The 26,376-nt window shown below is 39.2% G+C and overlaps 2 protein-coding genes and 1 long non-coding RNA gene across 6 annotated transcripts in view; all 3 read left to right on the forward strand.

The window, feature by feature from the left end:
• The window catches only part of LOC122094233 (secretory carrier-associated membrane protein 1-like), a 31,845-nt gene extending 15,336 nt beyond the window's left edge, over positions 1-16,509 (forward strand). The window contains exons 4-12 of one of the 3 annotated variants that reach the window (XM_042664965.1): positions 5,214-5,247; positions 5,357-5,479; positions 7,359-7,421; positions 7,564-7,657; positions 8,151-8,196; positions 8,287-8,354; positions 13,574-13,622; positions 15,743-15,808; positions 15,924-16,509. In XM_042664965.1, the coding sequence (XP_042520899.1) occupies positions 5,214-5,247; positions 5,357-5,479; positions 7,359-7,421; positions 7,564-7,657; positions 8,151-8,196; positions 8,287-8,354; positions 13,574-13,622; positions 15,743-15,808; positions 15,924-16,010 (630 nt within the window). In that variant the 3' untranslated portion in view covers positions 16,011-16,509. Of the gene's footprint in view, positions 1-5,213; positions 5,248-5,356; positions 5,480-7,358; positions 7,422-7,563; positions 7,658-8,150; positions 8,197-8,286; positions 8,359-13,573; positions 13,623-15,742; positions 15,809-15,923 lie in introns of those variants that run through there. The other 2 variants (XM_042664964.1, XM_042664966.1) reach the window with 2 other exon arrangements.
• A 1,410-nt stretch (positions 16,510-17,919) lies between these two features.
• LOC122094181 (pentatricopeptide repeat-containing protein At1g73710) lies at positions 17,920-21,601 on the forward strand. The gene is given in 2 exon segments (XM_042664905.1): positions 17,920-20,035; positions 20,038-21,601. Coding segments are annotated over 2 exon segments (3,120 nt in total). The 5' UTR covers positions 17,920-18,105; the 3' UTR covers positions 21,228-21,601.
• A 726-nt stretch (positions 21,602-22,327) lies between these two features.
• Positions 22,328-26,376, forward strand: part of LOC122094182 — an 8,122-nt gene continuing 4,073 nt past the window's right edge. For both annotated transcript variants that reach the window (XR_006144683.1, XR_006144682.1), the window contains exons 1-3: positions 22,328-23,641; positions 24,391-24,478; positions 24,652-24,719. This is a non-coding gene — a long non-coding RNA (uncharacterized LOC122094182). The remainder of the gene's footprint in view (positions 23,642-24,390; positions 24,479-24,651; positions 24,720-26,376) is intronic.

Below are 26,376 nucleotides of genomic sequence, written 5' to 3' on the forward strand. Positions count from 1 at the left end.
CAGATCTTGAGAAAGGAAGGCAAAATTGGTATTTTGAAAATATCTCAAGGTCAAGTAATGCAGTAGTAGATTACAAGAAACTACCCCAACAGTTTATAACCCCAAACAATACAAATAGGAGCAGGAAAAAAACAAATAAGACCATCAAATAAACCCCCAAGGATACAATACCAATGCAGGAGCAAAACTAGCCCAAAACCCAACCCGATAGGAGAGAGAAAGACCTTCTATAGAGCTGGAGAGAGAAAGGTACGGCCAAGTCTGTGGGAGTCCGATTGAGCTGCACTTTTAGGTGTAAATAGTCCCTAGGGAGGGTACAAAAACCCCCAAATATGAAGGGCTTCTGATGACTGGTTATGGAGTTATGTGCTTTCTTGATTTTCAGACCTAGGAGAGAGAATGTGAAGAATTCTGCAGGAACAACTTGTCTTCTTCAGATAATCTTCAAGAGAGGATCGATTGATCTTCTTAGAGTATAGACCCAGTCCTCCAAAGGATCTGCAGATCAGATCTCAAACTTGGGCAGCAATGGGTGTCGATTGGCTTTAAGTACAATAACTCTTTGGCTGACTGATTCTGATTTTGTATATTTTAACAGGTCTGAACTTCTAATAACAATAAACAGAAAATAAAAATAGAAAAGAAGAATCGATGGAGGGTTGAGAAGGGTGAAAGAGAATAAAAGAATGGGTATCTTACCCCTCAGGTTTTGGGTATCACACCCCTCAAAGGTTTAGGCATCTCACTTCTCAATAATAGTTTTTTTAGTTAAAGAGTAATCACTCAATAATTCATCCATTCAAATCTTCAATTCAAATCTGAAATTATAAGTACATAGGTTCCTCTATTTATAGAGGGCAGAATAGCAATCAAACTACTACTAGGAGCTAGTTTCCCAATAGGACTAGACACTCCTACTACAACTAGGAATTCAAAATAGGACTAGGACTTGACTTTATGACTCCAACATGGAGTAGGACTAACTAACTAATAATCCATATAGGACTTTACAACCGACCAATGGCCTAATGGGCCTTTATTGAATTAAATAGCAACTAACTAAACTAATGAATTAAATCTCGTTTTTCTACCTTCTACCCATATTTTAGGCCCATTAAAGTGGCCCATTTCAAAGAAAACCCATGGGATCAAAGGCCCAACACATATATAACACAACCCAAGACTTATTTGCAATAAAATAAGCCCAAGTGATTTATTTACATCAACTCGCCCTCTCTTAGAAAAAATTTGTCCTTGAATTTTGTAGAGTGTGAGGGTGATTATATCATGGTGCACATCCCTCTTCAAGCCGTAGAAAAATTCAGATAGCTCTTTGATAATAAAGTTGTAGTCTAGAATGTGAGGAGCTCGATCTTCAAGATATTTTAATGGGATGACAAACTCCACATGCTCAACTTCAATATCTTCGGATGTATCCATAGGCTCATCTATATATGCACCTTTGATCTCTTCTAACTTTAATGCAACATAAAGCTATTTTGGTTCATCTGCTTGGTGGTTCCTAATCGGTTCCATTGATGGTTCAAACACAACTTCATTCTTAAACTCCTTAGGATCTTCCTCTTGACTATTCACAATCATCACAGTTGTTGTAGTATCAAGTTCCCTAGTCTCAACCTCATTGTCCATTGTGGCAACCTTGTTGCTTTCGACTTCTCCCACATGAGTCTCATTGATGGGAACATCAATGACTAGTTCTTCCTCAACAATAGGAATGGCTGGAAAAATTTTAACACTAACCTCAACTTTTGACTCTAGTTCATTGGTCAGAGGTGTCTTCTCTTGTTGCTCCTTCGCAATAGAGGCCGATGATTCCTTCATGCTATTGTCAAGTGTGGATGGCTTTTGGACATTTGGTGGAAGGAAGTACATGTTTTGTTCATGCTCAGATAGGTACATGCCTGCCAACTTATACTGCATCTCGTCCCACGTTCTAGGTTTACATTCTTGAGCTTGAAGTTGCCTTTCACGGACTCTCCATTGCATTCGAACACAATCACTCATCTGGGAACATGCATATTGGTGTTTTTGTGTCTCTGTTAAGTTGTAGTTGTCAAAGTACATGTCCAATTCACGCATCCATTCAAGGAATTCCCCATGAAATTACGTGGCTGATCATTAGATTGGGCAGCAGTAGATGTATTCTGATGGGAATCCTGTGGAGGGAAGAGCCTTCTTTGGAAATATACAGGGAGGTATTGTGTCACTAACTCGTATTGTATCTCTTCCCAAGTCCTAGGCTCATGTCCTCGAACTCGGAGTCGCTTTTCATGGACTCTCCATCAATCTCTAGCATGGCCAATCAATCGGAAGCAAACAACTTGAAGCTTTTGTGTCTCTGTCAAGGTATAGTAGTCAAAATATTCCTCCAGAGAATCTAACCAATCAAGGATGTAGAATGTATCCCTTTGTCCAGCGAAGTAACGAACTGATGGAACCATCTTCGCTTAGGCACTGATAGATTGCTTCGAGCTCTGATACCACTTAATGCAGGAGTAGATTACAAGAAACTACCCTAGCAGTTTATAACCCCAAACAATACAAATAGGAGTAGGAAACAAAGAAATAATACCATCAAATAAACCCCCAATGATACAATACCAATGCAAGAGCAAAACCAGCCCAAAACCCAACCCTATAGGAGAGAGAAAGACCTTCTATAGAGCTGGAGAGAGAAAGGTGCGGCCAAGTCTGTGGGAGTCTGATTGAGCTGCACTTTTGGGTGTAGATAGTCCCTAGGGAGGGTACAAAAACCCCCAAATATGAAGGGCTTCTGATGGCTAGTTATGGAGTTATGCGCTTTCTTGATTTTCAGACCTAGGAGAGAGAATGTGAAGAATTCTGCAGGAACAACTTGTCTTCTTCAGATAACCTTCAAGGGAGGATCGATTGATCTTCTTAGAGTATAGACCCAGTCCTCCAAAGGATCTGCAGATCAGATCTCAAACTTGGGCAGCAATGAGGGTCGATTGGTTTCAAGAACAAGAACTCTTTGGCTGGCTGATTCTGATTTTGTATACTTTAACAGGTCTGAACTTCTAATAACAATAAACAAAAAATAAAAATAGAAAAAGAAGAATCGATGGAGGGTTGAGAAGGGTGAAAGAAAATAAAAGAATGGGTATGGCACCCCTTAGGTTTTGGGTATCACACCCCTCAAAGGTTTAGACATCTCACCTCTCAATAACATTTTTTTAGCTAAAGAGTAATCACTCAATAATTCATTCATTCAAATCTCAATTATAAGTACATAGGCTCCTCTATTTATAGAGGGCATAATAGCAATCAAACTACTACTAGGAGTAGTTTCCTAATAGGACTAGACACTCCTATTACAACTAGGAGCTAGTTTTCCAATCGGGCTAGACACTCCTACTACAACTAGGAATTCAAAATAGGACTAGGACTTGACTTTATGACTCCAACATGGAGTAGGACTAACTAACTAATAGTCCATATAGGACTTTACAACCGACCAATGGCCTAATGGGCCTTTATTGAATTAAATAGAAACTAACTAAACTAATGAATTAAATCCCGTTTTTCTACCTTCTACCTATATTTTAAGCCCATTAAAGTGGCCAATTTCAAAGAAAACCCATGAGACCAAAGGCCCAACACGTATATAACACAACCCAAGACTTATTTACAATAAAATAGGCCCAAGTGACTTATCTACATCATCAAGCCATCAGAGCAAATTTGAGTCGATCTCCAAATTAGGGTTCTTGAATGCTTGGTCAAAATTTAAGTTCAATCGGATGGCTTAATCCCGAAAAGCATGTGACATCCAACCTTCTAGAAGACTTGAAGAACAATACTTGTTGTTGGATGAAGAAGATGAAGAAATAATAAATAAGAAAAGAAGAAGTATTAAGATGGGGTAGATTTGGGCGGGATGGGTGGGATGGCTATCTTAGTCTGGGCCTCTCACCCACAACTATCTTAGCTATTGAAGAAATTCTCTATCAGAATTTTGGGAGCACACAGTTGCAATTTCATTCATGAATTCGTGTTCAATGTTGTAGCCCCTTACAAACTTATATAGAAGACTCAAAACAAACTCAAATACTAAAAAGGAAAGCATAACGCAATCCTTAACTAATTGGGAAAACTAAACTGACTAGGAAACTGAAATAACAAAGAAAATAGACTCAGAACAAGACTCTAACTAAACTAATGAATTAAATCTTGTTTTCCTATTTTCTACCCATATTTTGGCCTATTAAAGTGGGCATATTACAAAAAAAACCCATGGGATCAAAGGCCCAACACATACGCAACCTAATCCAAGGCTTATTTCCAATAAAATAAGCCCTATAAGTGACTTATCTGCATTAATCATACCCTCCAAATGCCGAATCGGTGCTCTTGAAGGATGGTCCACCAGCATAACCACCATCTCCAGCATGTGATTCTAAATTGATGCTCACGAAGCCGGTATCACCATGATGAGTTGGACTGGGGCTCTCTCTTCTGAATGCCTAAATTTGGAGGGAAAAAACATTACCTTCAAGCTACAATCATGCAAATCCAAGTTGTAGAAGGATTGAATGAGTAGCAGAATGCAAAAATGTGGCAAGAAATCAAGTGATTTGGCAGAAATTTGCAAGCTTTTGGCAAGATCCCAAGGAATAATGTTGAAACCCTACGAAATAAGGAGATCTCGGTCGAATCTGTCAAAGTATGTTAGGATTCGATCAAAACCTGTAAATTATGTATATGGTTCGAGGTTTTGACTGAAACATGGTTGAAACCTCTCAAAATAGGGTTGAAATTTGGACCAAACCAGTATCGACCCTTGGTTTGTTTTGGTTAGTGAAGAAACTGATACATCTTGGTCAAAACTTAAAACCATGATATTCATAAATGTTCAAGATTCACGATGCATTTGACAATTGACTAGATGATTTCGCTGTAAAAAAATGATATTTTGCTGCATATTGGCTACTGTAATGGGACAGATGTATTTCTGCTGGTGTTTCACATTAGAAATCATCCCAGAAAGCATTACACATGTATGTTTTCAAGTCATTTTGTTTCTCGTTAATCATCTGTTCCATCAATTTGATTTCTTGATATCTTTTATGGGTAGTTTAAACCTAAGTTTGTTTTGTAGCTTCTCTTTGCTCATCTTTGGTTAATGTAATTCATCCTTACAAATTCTGATTAGCCTTCTCGATGCTCTATAGGAACTGAAAAGGAGGGAGGATGCTGCAGGACGAGGTATTCTATTATTTAATCATTCTACTTATATGTTGGTACCATTCTTTAAATATGGTGTTAGGTTAATCTGTGTAATCTAATACATGGACTAAACTGTTTGGTTTGGCAGCTGGTATTGTCTTAGAGGAGAAAAATTGGCCTCCATTTTTCCCCATTATTCACCATGATATAGGAAGTGAAATACCAATCCACCTGCAGAGGCTGCAGTATATTGCGTTCACAACATTGTTAGGTGTGTAAGCTCGATCGTATTTCATGGTTCTTGTGCTACTAGTATTATTGCTTAAATGATGGAGATACTTGTATGCAATAATTTGTTTGTTTGATGTTGGGAACTTGGGATTACCTGTACATTGGTGTGGTTGCTTTCCAATTAATTATGTTTTACAATGAAAATCAGCAAGATGTATGAATTGAAAAGTAGCTCCACAATATCTTGTTATGATGAGCTCTTGGTTCCTGGATGGTCCACCTAGGAAACACTTACTGCATGACCTGAATATCTGCCATGTGACAGGCTGGATGGGACCCAATTTTTGTGGGCAGGTAGATCGTAGAACCAAGGTCCCTGCTCACATGTCAAATTTCAGCCCAAACGGAGTTTGCTGAGTGGCAAAATAGAGTTTTGAAAAATTCTGGGCTGTAAGAGAGTGCACAACAGTGGTTAGAGTTCCATAGGTGTGCTCCAATATACATGGAGATGCATGCCAATACATGAGAAGGTAGTTGATTGAATATGCATTTGAAATTTGAAACGTGGCTAATCTAGACCATGTTTTTTCTATGCAACAGTCAGATTTGTTACATGTTGTGTCCACACGGCAGAACAATCATTAGGGCCACATGGGAACCAGCTTATACATGGTTATAAAGGACATACCCAATGCACGAGGCTTCCGCCAATGCGGGGTCTGGGGAGGGTCATAATGTACGCAGCCTTACCCCCTCTTTGCGAAGAGGCTGTTTCCCAACTTGAACCCCCGACCACTAGGTCGCAATGGAGCAACCTTACCATTGATCAAATGTACTTGTTCTTCCCTCCCCATCCCAAATAAATAAATAAGCTTGGTTTGTTCTAGTCTTTTGGTAATGTGTGCTACATCAAATTGTTGACTAGTTGAGTTGAATGTTTGGAATTTATGGGACTGCATGCCTATATTGTAGGCTTGTAGTTAAGCTAGGGAATGTCTTTTAATACATCATTAGAACGGAATTTAGGTATTTTTACTATTACAGCTATGTCATAATGTGCACTATATTTGTGGATTAGAAGTTTTTAATTCAACCAGTTATTTGGGTAAGTATCTTACAGCTGACTTATGAAATGCTCTTCTAATTTTTTGCATTTGGAGAACCATTAACAGATCTTCCAAGGCTAGTTGATGTGCCGTAGAAACAAAGTGGGGCTACATTAAAGGTTATAGAATTCGATAAGTACATTAGCAATGGTTTTCATTCAATAATTACATTAGCATGGCGCAATGGTAAAGTTGCTCCATTGCAACTTAGTGGTCGTGGGTCTGAGTCAGGAAACAGCTCTTTCGTGGAGGTAAGGCTGCATACATTGTGACCCCCCCCCCCCCAAAGACCCCTCAATGGCGGGACCCCTCAATGGCGGGAGCCTCAATGACTGGATACACCCTTTAATGATTTCCATTCTATTGTTGGTACTGTACAACACCTATCAATAGAATTGGCAGATAGGGACTTCTTAGAAAAAGAGGTAAGCCCTTTGGATGAAGTTATAAACTGTTTTATAAAGCAGTTGAAGGGGAGAAAGAAAACAGAATGGTTGGTAAGTTCTTTGCTGAACTCAGGTTCTTAAGAATACTTTGGTGATGGTAGTTCACTCACTCGCTTGAACCCTGCCTTCAGTTCCTTTTCTTTAGGTGTATACTTATGTTGTTAGAACCTTTCTGCTGTGACGTTGCCATCTCAAATTGGTAGTTTTATATAGGATGTTTTTTGTTAATTGTCTTTATGTGATTCCTAAAGTGTTCTGTGCTTGTAGGAGTACTAACATCTATATTTAGACATAGCATGTTCTGCATTCCTTTCAGTTGTTAAAGCTTTATTAGACTTGGGTAATTTACAATTTCTTGAACTTGCAGGGTTGGTAGCATGTCTATTATGGAATATTGTAGCTGTTACCACAGCGTGGATCAAAGAAGAAGGTTAGTTTGAAAAGTTAAAAGTATCTACCTCCATATATACTTGCCATGTCTTGATACATCTAATTCTTCAGATATATTGATTTGGATCTAATCCAGCATTCTAGGTTACATGATATTTGATTCATCATGCCTGGTGTTTTAGGTGTGACCATCTGGCTCCTTTCCATTATATACTTTATATCAGGAGTGCCAGGAGCCTATGTACTGTGGTACCGTCCTCTTTATCGTGCTATGAGGTAATCCTTTTCTTTGATTATTATAGACTTATCTCTTTATGTTAAATGTGGTCAGTAAAATGGTTTCTGTAGAATCAACAGAATTGTGACCTGAGTAGGACCTGTCACTGGTTGCCCTATGAACTTTCTGACTGAAGGATTTACCAATCTGATGATCGTAATCACTGTTATCTGTGGCATTCCCTCTTAGGTTGTCAGGTAAGGATCCTTAGGATAATTTACCAGTGTGAAGATCTGATCACAAACTATTGTCCAACTAGGCAGGTTTTGGGTGTTATGTGCTTGTTGAATGCATGAGGATCAGCCAGTACACAACCTGCTTTTCTTTTGGCATGTCGACACTTATTTATGGTCCATAGTTTTGTTCTATTTGAACTGCCTATCAACAAGATCTTAAATCTCTGCTTCTCATCTCCTGTTCTGACTTAGAGTTTCCACTCACAATGCTGTGTTATGTAATCACATCGCCACCCTGCTTTTTCTTTTTTGTCAGGACTGAAAGTGCATTGAAGTATGGGAGGTTTTTCCTATTCTATGCGGTAGAATTTTTTCTCTATTTTGTTATTATACATCAGATTTTTTGCATTTAACAACACATGGAAGGGACCTAACTTGTTTTTCTTGTACAGCTTCACATTGGGTTCTGCGTATTTTCTGCAGTTGCCCCTCCTATTATTTTCAAGGGGAACTCTCTCACGTAAGTTCATCTTTATAGTATTATCCTTATATGGCTCAGATTCATACTTTAGATGCAATAAGTGCTTCAAAGCAGTTGACAAATAGGAGGGCAGGTTTGATTTTGTGTTGGACCTGCTACAGTTGTGTATCCATTTTTATGTGTCAAGGCCATAGAAAGACTTGAATACATTGGCCAGGCGTCGCCTAGGTGTCCAGGCATCTTGGATGCCTAGGCGGGTGCCTTGTTGGTGTCACCTTGCATCTAGGCCCCCTCCAACACCTTGGGTCCCCTTGGTCATCTTGCATCTAGGTCCTCTCCAACATCTTGGGTTTATGCTGACACACTAAAATACCAATATCTGCACTGGATAATGCTTCCACCCAGTCAAAGGATATAAAACAAGGAGAAATCTTAGCAACACCCTGGGGGGTTTCAAATCATACTTAAACCTGATGTTTCTACAATATCTGCAACTCAACCCTCCTCTCCTCTTCTCTGCAACTGGACGGCAATATCGACGGCTATGGCAGACCACGAGATCTGCAGCGTCAACAGTGGAAAGGTTTCAGGTTTAAGTTTCTGACGGCATCCTCGCTGTTCAAGTTCTGTATTCACACATAGGGCTCATCCATTTGAAGGGGAAGTTTAGATTTTAGGTTCAAGTTGAAGGTTTCATTGATTAAGGTTTAAGGGTGCCAGAAGAGATGGCTGGAATGGAGGAGATGGCCGATTTCATGGTTCAAGGTAGTTCAAGGTTCAGTTCATGGGTTCATGAAGATTCTGGCTCCTTTAATATTTTCTGACAAGATTTCACTGTTCATGGTGCCTTGTTTAGGGTTTCGATCAAATGATCATTTTACCCGTAAGAGGATGTGCTTTTATATGGAAACAATTTTAAAAAGTCAGTTTACAATTTCATTTGACACCTTTGGTGGTTTCAATCTGTCTCCCACAAAACAAACTAATAGGGTATTCTAATCACCTAAGGGTCTGGGTTAGAAAACCTCATGAACTCCAGCATCTTAGGGAGTATATGAACCAAACCAGCAACTGAGATTTAATTAAATAGAGAAAAGACTAGTCTAATGTGGCCAAAATTCAGCGCGAGTGGGCTAATAGGGAAGGGGAATAAACCCTTAAAAGTTTGAACCAGAACCGACAATTAAGTTTGAGCATATTAGGAGATTACTAAAATAGTAACTTGCTGCAAAATTGGAATCAGATTTAGAAACAGCAGTTTAACAGAAACTAGAAGGTGGAGTAGCAAGAGAAATCTAAATAGAAAGTGAGTAAATAGATTTAGTAACTAGACAACCAACATGGAAAGTTTGTATAGAAAATTGAAATTACCAAAACAGAATTAGAAACTAGAGAACGGTAGTAAGTAACTTACATATTAGCAACTAGAACCAAAATAGAAACTAGATGAAAGAATTAGAAAGTAGTGCAAACATGATAGCAAGTGTTGTTCAAAATAATAACTGAAAGGTATACTAGAAACAAGGGAAAGAATGGTACTGCCGCAAGGTTCAAATTATGGCAGAATACCGATATCAGTGATAGAAATGGATGGGAGAAAAGAGAAGAAGAAGATTAAATATATGAACTACACTTCCCACCTAGAACTTGACTAGCATCTCGGTAGTCCAACTTGGCCTCCCACCAAGGACTTCACTGCATCTCACAACAAAGAAGTTCTGAATCTCACAGAAGTCAGCAAGCATAAGCTTAACATGATTGTTGAAATCATTCGCAGTGGGTATGAACCCCTACTCTTTATTTATTACTTATGGAAATAAGAAAAATAGGACACCCCTACGTATGGTAGGGAGAATCCCTTACAACTTTAGTCTTCTGTAAATAAAAACTATTCTAGAACTTTAACAAAATAGAAACTATGGCTGGATTGTAGCATAATTTTTATCAAACCCTTCTAGCAGCACTACTAGAATAAAGAATACAGCTTACTAAAATAGAAACTAACACTGATCCTGTATAGGATTCAAACCCTTGTGTTTGGGCTTGTAGAATTGATCCATTACAATAGTAAACCAAAAATATTAAGCTCATGACCCATATAACCCATTGGACGCTCAAAATTAAAACATTTAGTCCATTGTGTTTGATGGCCTGATTGGTACTGGCCTTCCTTGTTCTTCTGAACTGCATCACAAACATATTTTTGTGATATGTTCCAGTGAATTTTACAAGAAGAAACCAAGATGTAAAGTATCAGTATTGGGTATCGTATATTTTAAGAGACATCATATTGGAAAGACGTAAAATACGCTAAAGTAATGTTTGAAAATAGTCAAGAAACATATTGAAATGTTTAAAATATATGCAAAATATAGTTTGAAGCATAAAAACACTATAAAGAGGGATGGGTACACTAGTGTTGTGTAATGGAATTACATACTAGCATGTTGATGACCATTGAATGAGATAAAAAAAATCCCAACCATTCAATCCATCGGTAGTTGTATCTCTCCCTTCCCTGCCACTGCATTCGTAGTTGCATCTTCCCCTCTCTCTCCCCCGCTCATCGCCTCTACTCCCAATCCACCCCTTCCCTACGCCACCCCTGCCAACCACCCCCACTTCTGCTGCCCTATGTGATATAGTACTATATTTGAAAGAATCAAACTAGTAGCCATTTGACGAGGATCTATACTAAGGATAGTTCAGATGCAAATAATGCAGACTAGGAGTGAAATAAGAAAGCAACTATAAACTATGGAGGAAGAACAAAACAATAACCGTGAGGGGCAAAGCAGTAATTTCCAGCCCAAAATTAGGGTAATAAAGTGCAAACAATCTCGGATTTCAAGAGTTAACTTGGATCAACAAATGGAAGCAAAATAGTAAGTATTTGAACACAAAACGATTGCTTAATCCGAAGAAACATGTGATATCCAACCTTTTAGAATATTTGAAGAAATTCAAGGAAAACTTGAAGAACAATACTTGTTAAAAAGGCCGTTACCCAGTGCACAAAGGCTTCCTGCACTTAAGCAGGGTTCTAGGAGGGTATATAGGTAGATAGCCTTACCCCCTATACGGAGAGGCTGGTTCCCAAGACTCGAACCCGCACACAATACTAACTTGTTGTTGGATGAAAAAGATGATGAAAGAATAAGAAATAAAGAAGGGAAGAATGGGGAGGGGGGAGGGGGGAGGGGGTAGAGGTTAGGGAAATGGCTATCTCAGCTTGGGTCACTCACCCTCAGCTCTCACAGCTGATGAGCATAACCTATTTCAGGCAAATCTTTGTAAACAACAAACCAAAATTTTATTCAATCAAATTCCTACACAATGTTGTAGCCCCTTACCAACATATATAGAAGACACAAACACTAAAAACGGAATACCTAACCCAATCCTTAACTTATTGGAAAACCTAAACTGACTAAGAAATTGAAATAACAAAGAAAATAGACTCAGAACATAATATGACTCTTACTAGGACTCCTAAAAGACAACTTAATACTCTAACATGGAGTTAGACTCAAACAAAACAAACAAATCATATCAATACTAGGACTCTAACCAAACTAATGAAATAAATCTCGTTTTCCTTCTTTCTACCCATATTTAGGCCCATTAAAGTGACCTCTACAAAGAAAACCCATGGGGTTAAAGGCCGAAACATACATAACCCAACCCAAGGATTATTTCCAATAAAATAAGCCATTTAAGTTACTTATCTGCATTACGATGCCTTCGCCTGCTAGCCTGCCCCAACCCTTCTGCGCAACACCACCCTCGACTTGATCTTTCTTTTCCCACCAACTTCTGCAACCATCTCTCCCCCTCCCCCAGTATAACCCACCCCTATTGCATCTCTCTCTCTCTCTATAGCCACCGCCCCTGCAACGTTAGCCCTCACCCCAACCATCTCCACAATTTACTCAACATTCCCTGCATTGCAAGTTCTGGTGAGTGATATATCCTGGGAAAGGTAGGAGGTATAGAAGTAGGGGAAGAAATGGATGCACCATACAAACAGGAGCCAAATGCTTCACCTGGCCATCACGCACCAATAAAGAGACGGCACGATGTAGTTCAAAGAGGACACATCAATTCTAACAAAGCTCACCATTTCAGTAAAAAATAAATATGAAAATTATTCCCAACTTTGGCCATGATAAAAGTCACACTAAATTCTATAACAGTGGGAGCAATTCCCATTGCCTGTCGGAGTTCTTCCGGTTAGTTTTTATCTGGAAAAAGCAGCGTTCGGTTTCTCTACTTCACATCTGCCCTTTTTTTTTTTAAATCCATCCACATTTTCTGATTTCTACGAGGAACAGAAATAAGTTTTGACTAAGAACAGAGGAGACCGGCCTGTATCCTTGAGAAATCTGGGCAGCTTGACATGTCGCTGACTTTGGTATATTTCCGAACTCCGACGGGCACACCACATGTGCAATCTAGAAGCCATAAGCCTAGCTAAATCTCTTCTTTGATTGATGCAAAGATAGGGAGACAGTAGGCAAGGGGTGAACGTAAGGAAGGGGAAGTTGAGAGCAGAGAAGGGGTGGGAGAGAGACAACGGTAGTGAAGCATGTGTGCTGTGTCGACAATGGAAATCAATGGATATAATGTATTCCATTCCATCCGACGATCAATATAGTGCTATCATATAGGATTCTATTACATCCTGCTGGTATGTATATCATTTTCCTATAAATAGTATATAAAATATCATGTATAAAATGAGAACAAAGTACTACGAGATGAGTGCATTAAATTGAATATTTATATAAAGGATGAGGTTTCTAATACCAAAATTTTTTACATATTGGTACTTTAAAGATACGACACTTATCGGTGGATACGGAAGGATACTTAAACCCTTGGAAGAAACTATGAGTAGAAATTCCATTGAATTCCTCAAGATAGGGAGTATTGAGAATGGTATCTATCTTTTCTTAAATGGTACACTATCGATCTCAAGACCTCTTGGTGAGTGTGGGCTTTGCGCACCACAACCTCACCAACTGCACTAGGCAGTTGTTGTTATGGTATCTATCTTCAAATGACTAGATTTAGAAGCATAAATGTCAAATTTAACCCTTAACTATGGCCTGGATTGTGGTAAGTGAAGTCTTGAACATTGTTTCACGCTAAAGATGCGCGCCCCTTCTCTCGACCATGTGTTTCTGTCTCTAGCCTCTGCCGCTATTTTCTTTGCTAGGTTGCTTATGATGTTTGTTATATGGTACTGTGAACAGGGGTATCTTGCCAGCAATTTCTTTTCTCAGCAGCAATGCTTTGGTTGGGGTAAGTTGATGCTTATTTGTAGTTTATTCTGTTTTAGCTTTACTTATGTCAATTGTTGTCCAATTATTAATTTTCAATCAGTTTAGCTTGCTAGTAGAGTTTTCCATATTTTCCTGACACATTGTTGACCTTCTTTGTGTGAAACATTGCACATTCTTTGGATGTGTCAAAACTGTAAATAAACTAGTGAAAATGATAATTGCCTAAATTGATTCGGTAAACTGCGGCTGTTGTTTGATAACATTTGCCTAAATTGATTCGGTAAACTGCGGCTGTTGTTTGATAACATTTTTGGAAACTGTTTTCCTATCAACAGAAAAGCGTTTTTGTTGCATAATACGTGTTTGATAATTCTTTTTGTTTTGAACATAGTTATTAAGGCACCTAGGCAACCCAAGGCGTTGGGGGGCTGCCTAATCACTTAGGCGACAAGGCCCCCTAGGATTTTTTTTATATCTAGTACAGCAATATTTATGCTTACAGCAACAACAATACAGATTGAATCTATGCACTATCTTGCCATTATGCCTAGCAACATTACAACATTACAGTAAACCCAGTGAATATACATGCTACCATTAGCAACAACAAACCAATGAATATTTTACTATTAAGTTGCACCATTGCAACATGTTCGTCACAGGTTAAAAGATTGGAAATAGCCACTCCTGTCAAGCAGGGGTAAGGCTGCATACATTTGCCCCTGCAATAGCGGTCATGCACTGGGTTGCTTTTTTTTCAAAGACCAATGACAACAGCAGCAACTTGGCAAACCCAATGAATCTGGTCCAGAAAACTACTTATATATTTACATGCTTGGTAAGAGTAACAGTCAATTTAAGTGCAACTCTACACTATCACAGCATGATCAAATCACATTTTGAGAGATTTGTGTCCACAAGACAAAAATCCAATCATGAGCAAGTAAAACCTGAATAGTTCCATTCCTTAATTTTAGAGAAATCAAACCAAGAGCTGTTGTAAGAGAAGGCTATGAGCTCTGAAAGACTGAAACAACTTTTTATGCAGCAGAAGTGTGAAAAGAGAGAGGGGGGTGGGGGAGGGAAGCAGAATCGGAGGAGATGCTGGAGGGGTTGTTGGAGAGCTCACAGCCAGCGGTGATGGGTCCACTGGTAGAGGAGATTTGGGAGGGGGTGCTAGAGGCCTCATGAATAGGGGCGATGGGACCACTGGTGGAGGATCTATATAGAGCCAACTGAAATAAATCCCAACATTGCCCGATTTAGACCGAAAGAGGTGGCATCATTGTTTGACATTTATTCTGTTACCAGTAACTGACTGAAGCACTAAATGAAGTTTCCCCCTCTAATTTCTCCACTTTACTTGGCGTGTAAATCACATCATGGATGTCATCATATAGTGCCCTCTGAGCCAGAATTTGACACACAGCGGCAAAAACAGTATCGTCCTTGGTTGAGGCCAAGTCAAATTTAATGTCCTTGGAAATTTATTGAGCCACATCAAAAACCTTACAAGTCGTGAAGTTAACAATGCAGCCAGTAACTGAGCCCTTCCATATGTAAATATCCAAGCATGATTATTAATTAAGGACCCGTTGGCTGATCAAAGGTTGGAGTCCTTGGCTTCTAACCTACTGAAGAGCCATCCTTTTTGACAAGAGGAAGTGGATTCAGTTTGTTCAACAGACCTCAGCAGTGGTGGAAGAGGGCAAGCCGGAGTGGGAGAGGGACATGGAGATCTGGGAGGGAGATCCAAAGAGCCACATTACTCCTTTCTTAACAGATATTTTCAAGGTTTAAAGTATCAGTATCATATTATCGAATGATTTTAATAGACGTATCATAATGTATCGGAGATGCGCAAGATAAACTAAAGATACAGATGGAAATGGTCAAGATTCGCATGGAAATACACTCTTGGAGACAAAAAAGCAACATAAATAAGCTATTTATAACATGTATCATACATAAACGCTAAAATGGATAATACTGTATAATGAGACAAGTGCAGTAAATTGAAATTTGTTATAAAGGATGAGGTTTCTTACATGTATTATGACCTACAAATTTGTATAATGTACATTTATAGCTAGATTGTGTTTACCCCTAATGTACATCCATCCTGTTTTTTTTTCGCAGATTTTCTATTTCATTGGATTTGGATTCTTCTGCCTTGAATCAGTGATCAGCTGCTGGGTTATTCAGGTCTGGTTCTCTTGACACTCATACTCCCCTCCCCACCCCACCCCACCCCACCCCTAAAAGTGTCATTTTTCTTGCATTTCACTAGAGCTTCATTATTCTTTACTGTGGTGTGCAGCAAGTATACATGTATTTCAGAGGTAGTGGCAAGGCTGCAGAGCTGAAGCGGGATGCTGCAAGAGGAGCCATGAGGGCAGCACTATGACATGGCATTATGGAATGGTGAATGATAGAGATGGATGGACGACACTGGATGTGGGGAAACCGTGGAAGAAATAGGGAAATTTGCTACCTTAGCTGGAAAATTTAGCACAGATGTTTCATAGCCTTTTAAAGCCCATTGTTTATGCCGTTTGTCAGGGTATTGTAAGAAGACGACTTTGATGTACAAAGAAGAGGTAGGACAAAGCATATCCGAATGAAGACTTGGTGTGATTTTGTTAGAGGGTGCAGCTTCTTTGAAGTCAATTCTTTTTACGTTTAATCTAGTATTTGATTCTGTATGTAGCGTGTTGATGCTCTTTTTCCTGTTGATTATTTACTTGGACAATGTATCATGTTGGCGTAGAGAGGTATTACTAGCCTTGTAAATTTGGGGAACAATCAATTCTTTGTCTGGTCTCTTCGGAGACATCTGATAAAATTGGAACTTTATAGCTCCATTTGTTTTCATCTAGAAATCTGAGTGACATTTTTGTATTGAACCATTGATTTTACGTACAAATTTTCCTTTTACATGACTTTACCCTGTCAAAGGAAGTCATTATTTTTCAACACTTTCAGTTTACTTGGCTCATTTGCTAATGCAACTTCCCAATTTTTTCCCAGCTTTTCTACTGAGTTCATGGAAAATGCAGTTCTTTATTGCAGTACTAATGTAACCTTGCCTACTCTGAATGGCATTTTTAGCCGAATGGAATGTAGGGCTTCCCTTTATCAAGTTTTCCTGAGGCCAAGGTGAATGGGTATCAATAGCCGTGGCCCATCGTCACCTTATAATAGGGGGAAGAAATATAGGGAGAGAGGGGGTCACATCAGGACCTCTCCTTGTTCACCAAGCGGTGAAAGAAAAGTTAGAAAAGTTTGTTCATATGTTTATATTGATCTCCCTCTCTTTTCTTTTTTGAATGAATTTGATCTTCAGATTAAAAAAAAAAAAAAAAATTCTGCCAAGTTGCCAACAAGATATTTGAAATTTCATTTCATGGATTTAGTTTTACATGTTTCACCATGGAACTGAGGCCTCATCCACGTCCAATATTGCACTTTACCAACCAACTTAGCATATCAGAGTGCAGATGGCTTTTAGAGTGAAAAGTGAATGAAATCCGCTAATTGAGAAGGAAGCCTGGTGCATTAGGTTTCTATTTTGTTCCTTTGGCTATGGAATGAAGTGGATGGAAAAGAAGTGTAGGGGAACATTTCTTTTCGGGGGTTGGGTGCAAAGTATAATTCCCACTACACCCCTAACTCCCTCCTCCCCTCCCCAGTGAGGTGGGTCTGCACTATGATTCAATCATAGTTTAAGGGATTGGTATCGGTTACGGCTGATCTGTGTTGCTATTTGTTGACACCAATATTGATACGGGGCTGATACTTACCAGATATGGTATTGATCTCAAAACTGACCGATACCCATTTGGATATCATGCACTAAAGCTATGGTATTAAATGATGGAGACTGCAAAAGCCAGACTCAATATAAGGCAGTATCTTCTTTATATCAATCTAGATTGACCCTGAATCGAACAGATATACTTTTTTTTTTTTTTTTTTTTTTTGGGAGAGGGATAGGTATGCCGCCAAGTATGCTAGTAGATAGTACTAATAGGAACACATGATGGAGTATTAATCAGGAAGGATATGAGGATCATTTCAGAGAAAGAGAAGAGAGAGATGGACACAATAGGTGTTAGCATACTTGATATCGGCGACATACCCAATATTTTTTTTTTTTTAAATCAATTTTATTATGATTTTATCCTTGTAGCATACATGTGTATTGGAATCGGAAGGATCAGAATAATTTGGGAAACGGTAGGGACCGATTCAATCCCGACTCCCTGTTTTGACTTTTGATACGTTGATACTTGATACAAACCCACACTGCAGAGTTGTCTCCAGGCTTGAGAGCTCCCGCACGGGCCACGGAAGCCACCAGCACTGAGGGCACTTGGGCAGCTTATTTCGGCTGAACAGGTGGTTCTTCTTCAGCGAAAGGAAGACGGGCAATTCGTTTCGTCGAAACTCTCAAGGTTGGAGCTCAATTGCAGAAGTGGAGGACCAGCTGTTGGCGATCAATGATGCTTCACTCTTATAGTCCGAGAGAGATAGGGCGCGATAATATTCAGAACTCAGTTCAAGTTCACTTACTTTCTCCATGTAAGCTTCATAATCTCCAATCTCGTTTCATTACTAGGGTTTCTCTTGGGTCCCCGAAAGAAGTTAACGCTTCTCCAAGGTCTAGTCTCCATTACCAGCGGACTAGAGACAGACATTCAAATTTTGCACCTTTAATTTTATCTGCTTCTGGAACCGAACAGAACTTAAACAAGCCCGTGAGAGTCTGGATTTGGAAGCAAAACCCTATAGTAACTAAGATTTCTGTAGGGTTTAAGCTCCATTGTCACACGAGACCTGTAGTTTCTCCAACAAAAACCTCTAAAAAAAGCAGGAAAAAGGCAGACCAGGGTTTGTTGCATTCGGTATTAAGTGCTTTAAAGACCAAAGGCGACATTCATGAAATCCTAAATTCGTGGGTCGGCAAGCTTAGTCCGAAGGAACAAACTGTAGTTCTCAAAGAGCAGAGGGATTGGAAAAGACTCCTTCTCGTTTTCCGGTGGATGAAATCCCAGAAAGACTATGTTCCCAATGTAATTCATTACAATGTGGTGCTTCGGTCCCTCGGTAGAGCTCAGAGGTGGGATGAACTACGGCTCTGTTGGATTGAAATGGCGAAAGAGGGTGTTCTACCGACCAACAACACTTATGGGATGCTCGTCGATGTGTATGGAAAAGCGGGTCTGGGTAAGGAAGCTCTTTTATGGCTCAGACACATGCGACTAAGGGGCCTGTTTCCGGATGAGATTACAATGAACACTGTTGTCCGGGTTCTCAAAGAAGCTGGAGAATTTGATCTGGGGGAGAGGTTCTTCAAGGATTGGTGTGCAGGACAGGTCAATTTGGATCATATGGATTTGAATACAATTTCTGATTCGGTGTCTGATTCGGACCCTATTAGTCTAAAGCATTTCTTGTCGACTGAACTTTTCAAAGCTGGGGGCCGGATCCCTACTTCAAAAATGGTGTCTTCTGCTGCAGCGGTAGAGAGTTCCGTTCAAAAACCTCGACTTGCTGCTACATATAATACATTGATTGATCTTTATGGCAAGGCAGGTCGGCTGAAGGATGCAGCTGATGCCTTTGCTGAGATGCTGAAAGCTGGTGTTGAACCAGACATATTTACTTTCAATACCATGATCTTTACTTGTGGGGCTCATGGGCATTTGTCTGAGGCAGAAGCTTTGCTTGTTAAGATGGAAGAAAGGGGAATTTCTCCTGATACAAAGACTTACAATACATTTCTATCTCTGTATGCCAAAGTGGGGGACATTGATGCGGCTCTCAATTGCTACAGGAAGATCAGAGAGGTTGGTCTGTTCCCTGATACTGTAACTCACAGAGCTGTTCTTCATGTGTTGTGTAAAAGGAATATGGTTCAAGAAGTAGAGGAGGTGATTGAAGAGATGGATAAGTCTGGTTTACATATTAATGAGCATTCTCTTCCTGCTATTATTAGGATGTACATTGATGAAGGATTTCTCGATAGGGCAATGGTACTTCTTGGAAAGTATCGATTCAATGGCATGATTTCATCTAAGACATTTGCTGCAGTACTAGATGCTTTTGCAGGGAAGGGTCTTTGGAAGGAAGCAGAGGCCTTGTTCTCTGGAAATAAGGATTCAGCAGGACACAAGAAGGACGTTTTACAATATAATGTCATGATCAAAGCATATGGGAACGCAAAACTGTATGATAGTGCTCTTTCACTCTTCAGGAACATGAGAAGTAATGGAACTTGGCCAGATGAATGCACATATAATTCTCTCATTCAAATGCTTTCAGGTGGTGATTTAGTGGACCCAGCAAGGGATCTCTTGGTTGAAATGCAAGAGGTAGGGTTTAAACCACGGTGTGCAACCTTCTCTGCTGTTATTGCCAGCTATGTGCGTTCGGCCGGGTTTCTGATGCAGTGGATGTTTATAAAGAAATGTACAAAGCAGGAGTTGAACCGAATGAGGTTGTATATGGGTCTTTGATAAATGGATTTGCTGAAGCTCGGAATGTTGATGAAGCCTTGTACTATTTCCATGTGATGGAGGAATCTGGTATTTTTGTGAATCATATAATCCTCACATCTCTGATTAAGGCTTACAGTAAGGTGGGATGCTCGGAAGGTGCACAGAAGCTGTATGACAAGATGAAAGATTTGGAGGGTGGTCCTGATATTGTTGCATCTAATAGCATGATCAATCTCTATGCAGATCTTGGGATGGTATCTGAAGCTAAATTAATTTTTGATCATTTAAGACAGAATGGTCGGGCAGATGGCGTGTCGTTTGCCACTATGATGTACCTTTACAAGAGCATGGGCATGCTTGATGAAGCTATTGATATCACTCATGAGATGCAACTATCAGGTTTGCTTAGGGACTGTCTTTCATATAATACAGTAATGGCATCATATGCCACAAATGGACAGCTAAGGGAGTGTGGTGAACTGTTGCATCAGATGGTAACACAGAGAATTTTTCCTGATAGTGGAACCTTTAAAATAATGTTCACTGTGTTGAAGAAAGGGGGCCTACCAGTTGAGGCTGTGATGCAGCTTGAGTCATCATACAGGGACGGAAGTCCTTCCTCCAGGCAAGCCATAATAGCCTCTGTCTTCTGTGTTGTAGGTCTACATGCTTTTGCTTTGGAAGCCTGTGAGACCTTCATTAAGGCCAAAGTATGTCTTGATTCCTCTATATACAATGTTGCAATATATATTTATGGTTCTTCTGGGGAGGTAAACAAGGCTCTCAATATTTTCATGAAAATGCAAGATGAGGGTCTGGAACCAGACATTGTTACTTTTATTAGTCTGGCAGATTGTTATGGAAAAGCAGGAATGGTGGAAGGCGTGAAGCGGATTTACAATCAATTAAAATTTGGGGAGATCAGGAGCAATGAGTCCTTGTTTAAGGCTATTATAAATGCCTATAGGAATGCTAATAGGTATGACCTTGCAGAAATGGTTTGCCAAGAGATGAAATTCACCTTCAACATGCAAGAGCACTCTGATGTGGAAAAGGAAGTTGAATCTGAAGAAGGAACTTCTATACCTTTAGAACCCACAGATCTCATGACTTTGAAGTGACATAGTGAATATCTCATTCTCTTGGTGTCCGAGAAGGTTAAATTCCTTGACAGATTCTCTAGCTGATAAGGGGGGTATGAGTCTACTTATATAGGTCCATATCCATGCCCAATTGTGCAGTGAGAGAATCTCTTGTAGAGTGTGTATTCCAGGGCCCTTGCGGCAGTTTTGGGGCTTGAGGAAAACTTCAGTATTTTGTGTCTCCCTCTTGCTTGATGTACAGTTTTCTCGTGTCTTTTGCCTGATACAGTTGGTTAAATCATCATAAAAGAAAAAAAAGAAAAGAAAGTGCTATAGGATGATTATCAGAATTAGTCATGTAAATATTGAAACTATTCATTTGTCTAAACTTTATAGTACATCAGCTGACCAGATGAAAGATTTTGTTTTTCTCAAATTGATAATTCCCATGCAACATATAATTCTGTCAATTCCCCATGTCACTGATCAAAACAGTTAACAGTCACAAGTAGATGACATTACAGTGATAGTGTATTAGAGACATTAGGCATGGTAATTAATACATATAGCCATGATAGTCACAAGCCAAAGTTCTAGCACATGAAAGTCGAAATATAATGTGGCTAGGTGGATTGCAACAGTAGCTTTATTGCCGTCTCTCTTTCTATTTATTAGGGAACAAGAATCATTTATGGTTGGTAGAGAAGGACTTTCCTGCATGACAGATGACAGTTGTGTCTTACCATGCTTAGGAACAACCACCTCTCTCTCTCTCTGCTTTGTTGAATTGTCGTTTCTTTAGAGATATCTGTGAAAAAAAAGAGTCACAGATAGATGGTTGCAACTAGACCCGTAAAATGTAATACCCCCTCCCCTGGCAAAGCCCCCGCGGGGTGTAGGGGGGGGGGAGAGAGTTGCTTACTTTCACATGTTAAAGGAAAAATAATTTGACTAAAAAAGTATTTATGTTGCGAAAATTGTTGTGGCACAAGAAGGGAAACCCCAATACCTTGACCCCCTTAACCCAACACCCCAGGTGAAAGCGAGATGTGAAACTAGAACGTGGTGAGAATAGGCCACTGCACTTACAAGCTATGCTAGCTGGCACCTTTCATATTCTAAACTTAATACCATATGTTGTAGGTCAAGAATATTCAAAGCATACTCATTCACTGAACCGAGTGGCTTATTTCCAAAGCTGTTGATTTGGATAGTGCATGACTGTCAGCAGTTCTAGACATACTATGGTACCTATTTTAGTGTCAGCAATCTGCATCTCTTAGGCTCCCACAGTTTGTAAACTAATTACTGCAAATTCCATTGACAATGATATAAAACAGAAGGACAATGATCAAAGTACTCTGCTCCTCTGTGTTGGGTCTCATTGTGATGAGCCAAATAGAAACATCAATAAATGTCTATTTATTCATCTGTTCAAACACTCTCTGCTGTTGTATCCTCCTCACTGTTAGCCTATCTAGGTTTTAAATTTGCCACATTTCTTATGGAGTCCTATCATCCTATGTTGGCTATACTGGGCAAAGAGGACACAGAGGTCCCACCATTTTTATTTTGTTGTGTCAATCTGAAAAAACATACTGAAGTATGTTACCTCCACTCATCTTCGGAAGCCATGGTGTTTGGCTCTCAGAATTGAGGTCATTGAAGTCATTCTGATACTGGCCCTACATTGCAAAAAGAAGCATAATGTCCTTGCTTAATTTTTTTCTTTGACATTATAGGAACAAGCAGCAAACCGGGAGTGCCCTATAGTGGAGACTGAGATTTGAGATAGGTATCTCCCACAAAGGCTTTAGGTGTCATTTTGTAGCCTGGGATACCCAGAAACATATAACTTGAATCATATATATGTATTTTCATATCCTTCTCAAAATTCAATGGCTCTATTGAGACCATGCTTCAGGGTTTTGGAAGAAACCTAAAAATTATCTGGAAAGTTATAGAAAATTATGAATACTGAAACCTACTCATAGGACTTATTCACTGAGCACTGGAATCTGGCTCATTTTGATGAGTTGATGGAGTTCATTAACAACGACTATGGTAAGATGGATTGGTGTAGAATGTCTAAAATCCCAAATCTAGTTCAATGGGTACTACCTGTCCACTGGCAGTAATGATTACTCCGGTGAGGTTGTTGGGGACAGCTTGATATGGCTGTCATCTGGCTCTCAGCAACAGATATGCATATAAAGACAAAATTAAGAAGACTGTATGCATGAACCCTGGGTAGTCTTGTCATAAAGTAGCATATGGTCCCTGATACAAGGCTTATCAAGATCAGAAATGGTGTTGCTGAGAAGCTTTTGGCACAGGCAGATGCCAAGACTGCATGGTGACCATTCAACCTCTTTCCTTGGAAGACCTGCTACAAAAGGGATTATTGGTCAGTGATTAAATTCCCTGAAATTTCAGGCAGCAAGGTGGTGCTGGTAAGCAGTTTTGTTTTATGTGTGTGTTTTTTTTTTTTTTTTTTTTGGGTGGGGGGTGGGGGGGGTGGGGTTTAGTTTGCATTCATATGACCAACCTTCATCTCATGCACAAAAGAAGAAAACCCTCCAATGGACATAAATTTGATAAACCGAAAAATTAATGAAGAGCAGGAGCCTCTTGCCTGGAACCATATTGTTAGGCATTTCTGTGGCCGATTTATTCACAAAATGAACTCCTCTTTCAAGAGAGAAGGGCGACAGTAAGCAAATTGAATCAATAAATGAACTTTGCCAGGAGAAGGATCAAGATAAGGATAAGGAGAAGAAGGGCCACTTTTCTTGTAACGATCTATTCCACCAAGCAAGTGAATGGAATTGTAACCAGAATGAGAACTGAGAACAGACAAATTCTTCTGACTTCTGAGGTAGCCAATTTTACCTTGATTACTTTGATACTTCATATGGGAGTACAAGATCAATCTTGCATTTTTTAGCTAGTCTTCTGGAATCATTTAACCTTTTTTAGGCTTGTAGGAGTTAATTATTTGACTATTTCCTTGGGTTGATGACTGAGTCACTTATTAAGAAATTATTTCCCCCTTACTTTCTTTCTTATTTTACTTGTACAGTTTTGGCTTCCATAACATCCAAGTGGAAACATCCCAAAATTTTGTTCCTTCATTTTAGTTTCATGTTTTTATCTTCATTTTCCTAACTTTGGAGGCAGTTTTCCTACCTTTATTTTTCAGGTTGGTGGGCACCCGATGTGGAAGTGTTCAGAAAGTTGCTTATTGATTAGTTCTTAGAGTTGAAAATAGTCTTTAAACTAACATTGTGGTATGAATTCCCAAAACTATTCTAACTTTTGTTTGCTATAGAATACTGGTTCCATTTTTTTTTTCTTCTTTTTTTTCCTCTTTAAATTGAAGTTATGCATAGATGTAAAGATCCAGAAGATATATAATGTTGCAAATTGTGATCCAGCTTATAGGTTAATTTCCATGTTGAAGGTTTATCATTATTGTGATGGACTGTCTTAAGAATCTGCAGATGGAACATTACATAGGTTACTGCAAAGGTGAGAATATTTTCCTACAGTTTCTTTTCTTATTGCTATGATATCCCATGAATTTCAAATTTCAGATCCTTTGTTTTAGAAAGTAATCTGTTTTTTTTTTTTTTTTTTTTTTTTTTTTTTCCGTACTTAAGAAACTTTAATTTAATGTGTTTCAACAGAATGACAAAATTATATTAGATCCATATCTTTGCACTATATTACTCAAATTATCAATTTAGAACTAAGAACACTCTAGGACTAATGAAAAATTACATATTAGTACTCATGTTTCACTAATCTTTTTGCAGCTTCAAAATGATTGTGGTGCTGTTTAAAATATAACTTTTCCCCTGATGTTGTTTTTCAATCGTTGAATTTGCGATCACTATGGTTTATGCTGGGGTGTCAATTGGACTGACCTGAATATTGGATAGGTCTTAACTCCTCCCCTCCCCCACCCCCTCTTCTCTCCTGAAGTGTGTTTTGTTAATTGGCCATCTGGTTTCAAAACCTGACTGTGCAGCTCAGATTCTGTAGTTGATTTCTGTGATTATTAGCTTCATCTTGAAGCGTTATCACAGTGACATTTTTCTGCAGTTTCCATGTTAAAATATGTATTTTTCTTTCTTACGTTGGAATGGTTGTTATCATCAAAACAGGATCTGTAGTTCCTATTACATTTACATACCATACCTTCTTTTTAGTCAGAGCCACTCAGGTCTCTCTTACTACAACCCAAGTTAGTTTAAGTGTGACCGTTGTTCCCTGAACACATTTGATTTGTCATGGATGAGTCATTTGTCTCCGCTTACATGACTGAACCACTTTGCCATACTTTCTGTTTTATTGTTGCATACTCCTTTATAGTTGCCTCTTACTTATCCGACATCTGCATTTATCCACACCCACTTTATAGGTATGCTGGTTCTTGGTCTCCCAATCTTTTTTTGCTCCATGATTGTCATTGCCCCCTTAATGGCTCATTGGTTGAATTGGCTACGAGAATCATTTTCTTTGTTTTGGGACTAGGAATGACCTCTTCTATTTTTTTCTGTAGTCCATCTGTTGGACTTATCTATCTGGCCGCTCGGAGTGCTATTGTAGTGATCTGATTGGGCTTATTTAGGAAAGCATGTTGTCCCCAATGGTTAAAATTGAGCCTCTTGGCTTCAAGAGGACACTTCTCTATATAAGTGGAGCAAGGAGAATTGAGACTGAAATATTGAATTTTTTTAGCTACTGCTTTTTCCATTATGCAGTGTTTCCCGATAAAAACAAGGTTGCTGCTGTCAGTTCTTAAAGGAAGAAGTCCCTTAAAAGGGCAATCGTCGAGGTCATTCAATCGGCAAAGCTTGCATCACATTGGAGGCACTCAAAATCCTTATGAGCAAGCAATATTGAACATTAATTTCTTTTGATGAGGATAATTTAATGCCCTATTTTGGATTTGAGATGGTAGTTTCGTATGATCATGTGCTTTCACGGATTGTTTAGCTGACTTTATCTAGATTACAGACTAACATTCTATTTGCTACATTTTTTTTTTTGGATGAATAAAAATATCATTACCAAAAGAAGAAAAGAATATACAAGGGGGGGAAGAAGGGCAGAGCCCAGCAAACAAAAGGAGCAGGCATTAGGCCATCACTCAGAATCTCAAAAGTGGGGGGGGGGGGGA

The sequence above is a fragment of the Macadamia integrifolia genome, chromosome 11 (assembly GCF_013358625.1).
Source record: "Macadamia integrifolia cultivar HAES 741 chromosome 11, SCU_Mint_v3, whole genome shotgun sequence".
Taxonomy (NCBI): Eukaryota; Viridiplantae; Streptophyta; class Magnoliopsida; order Proteales; family Proteaceae; genus Macadamia; species Macadamia integrifolia.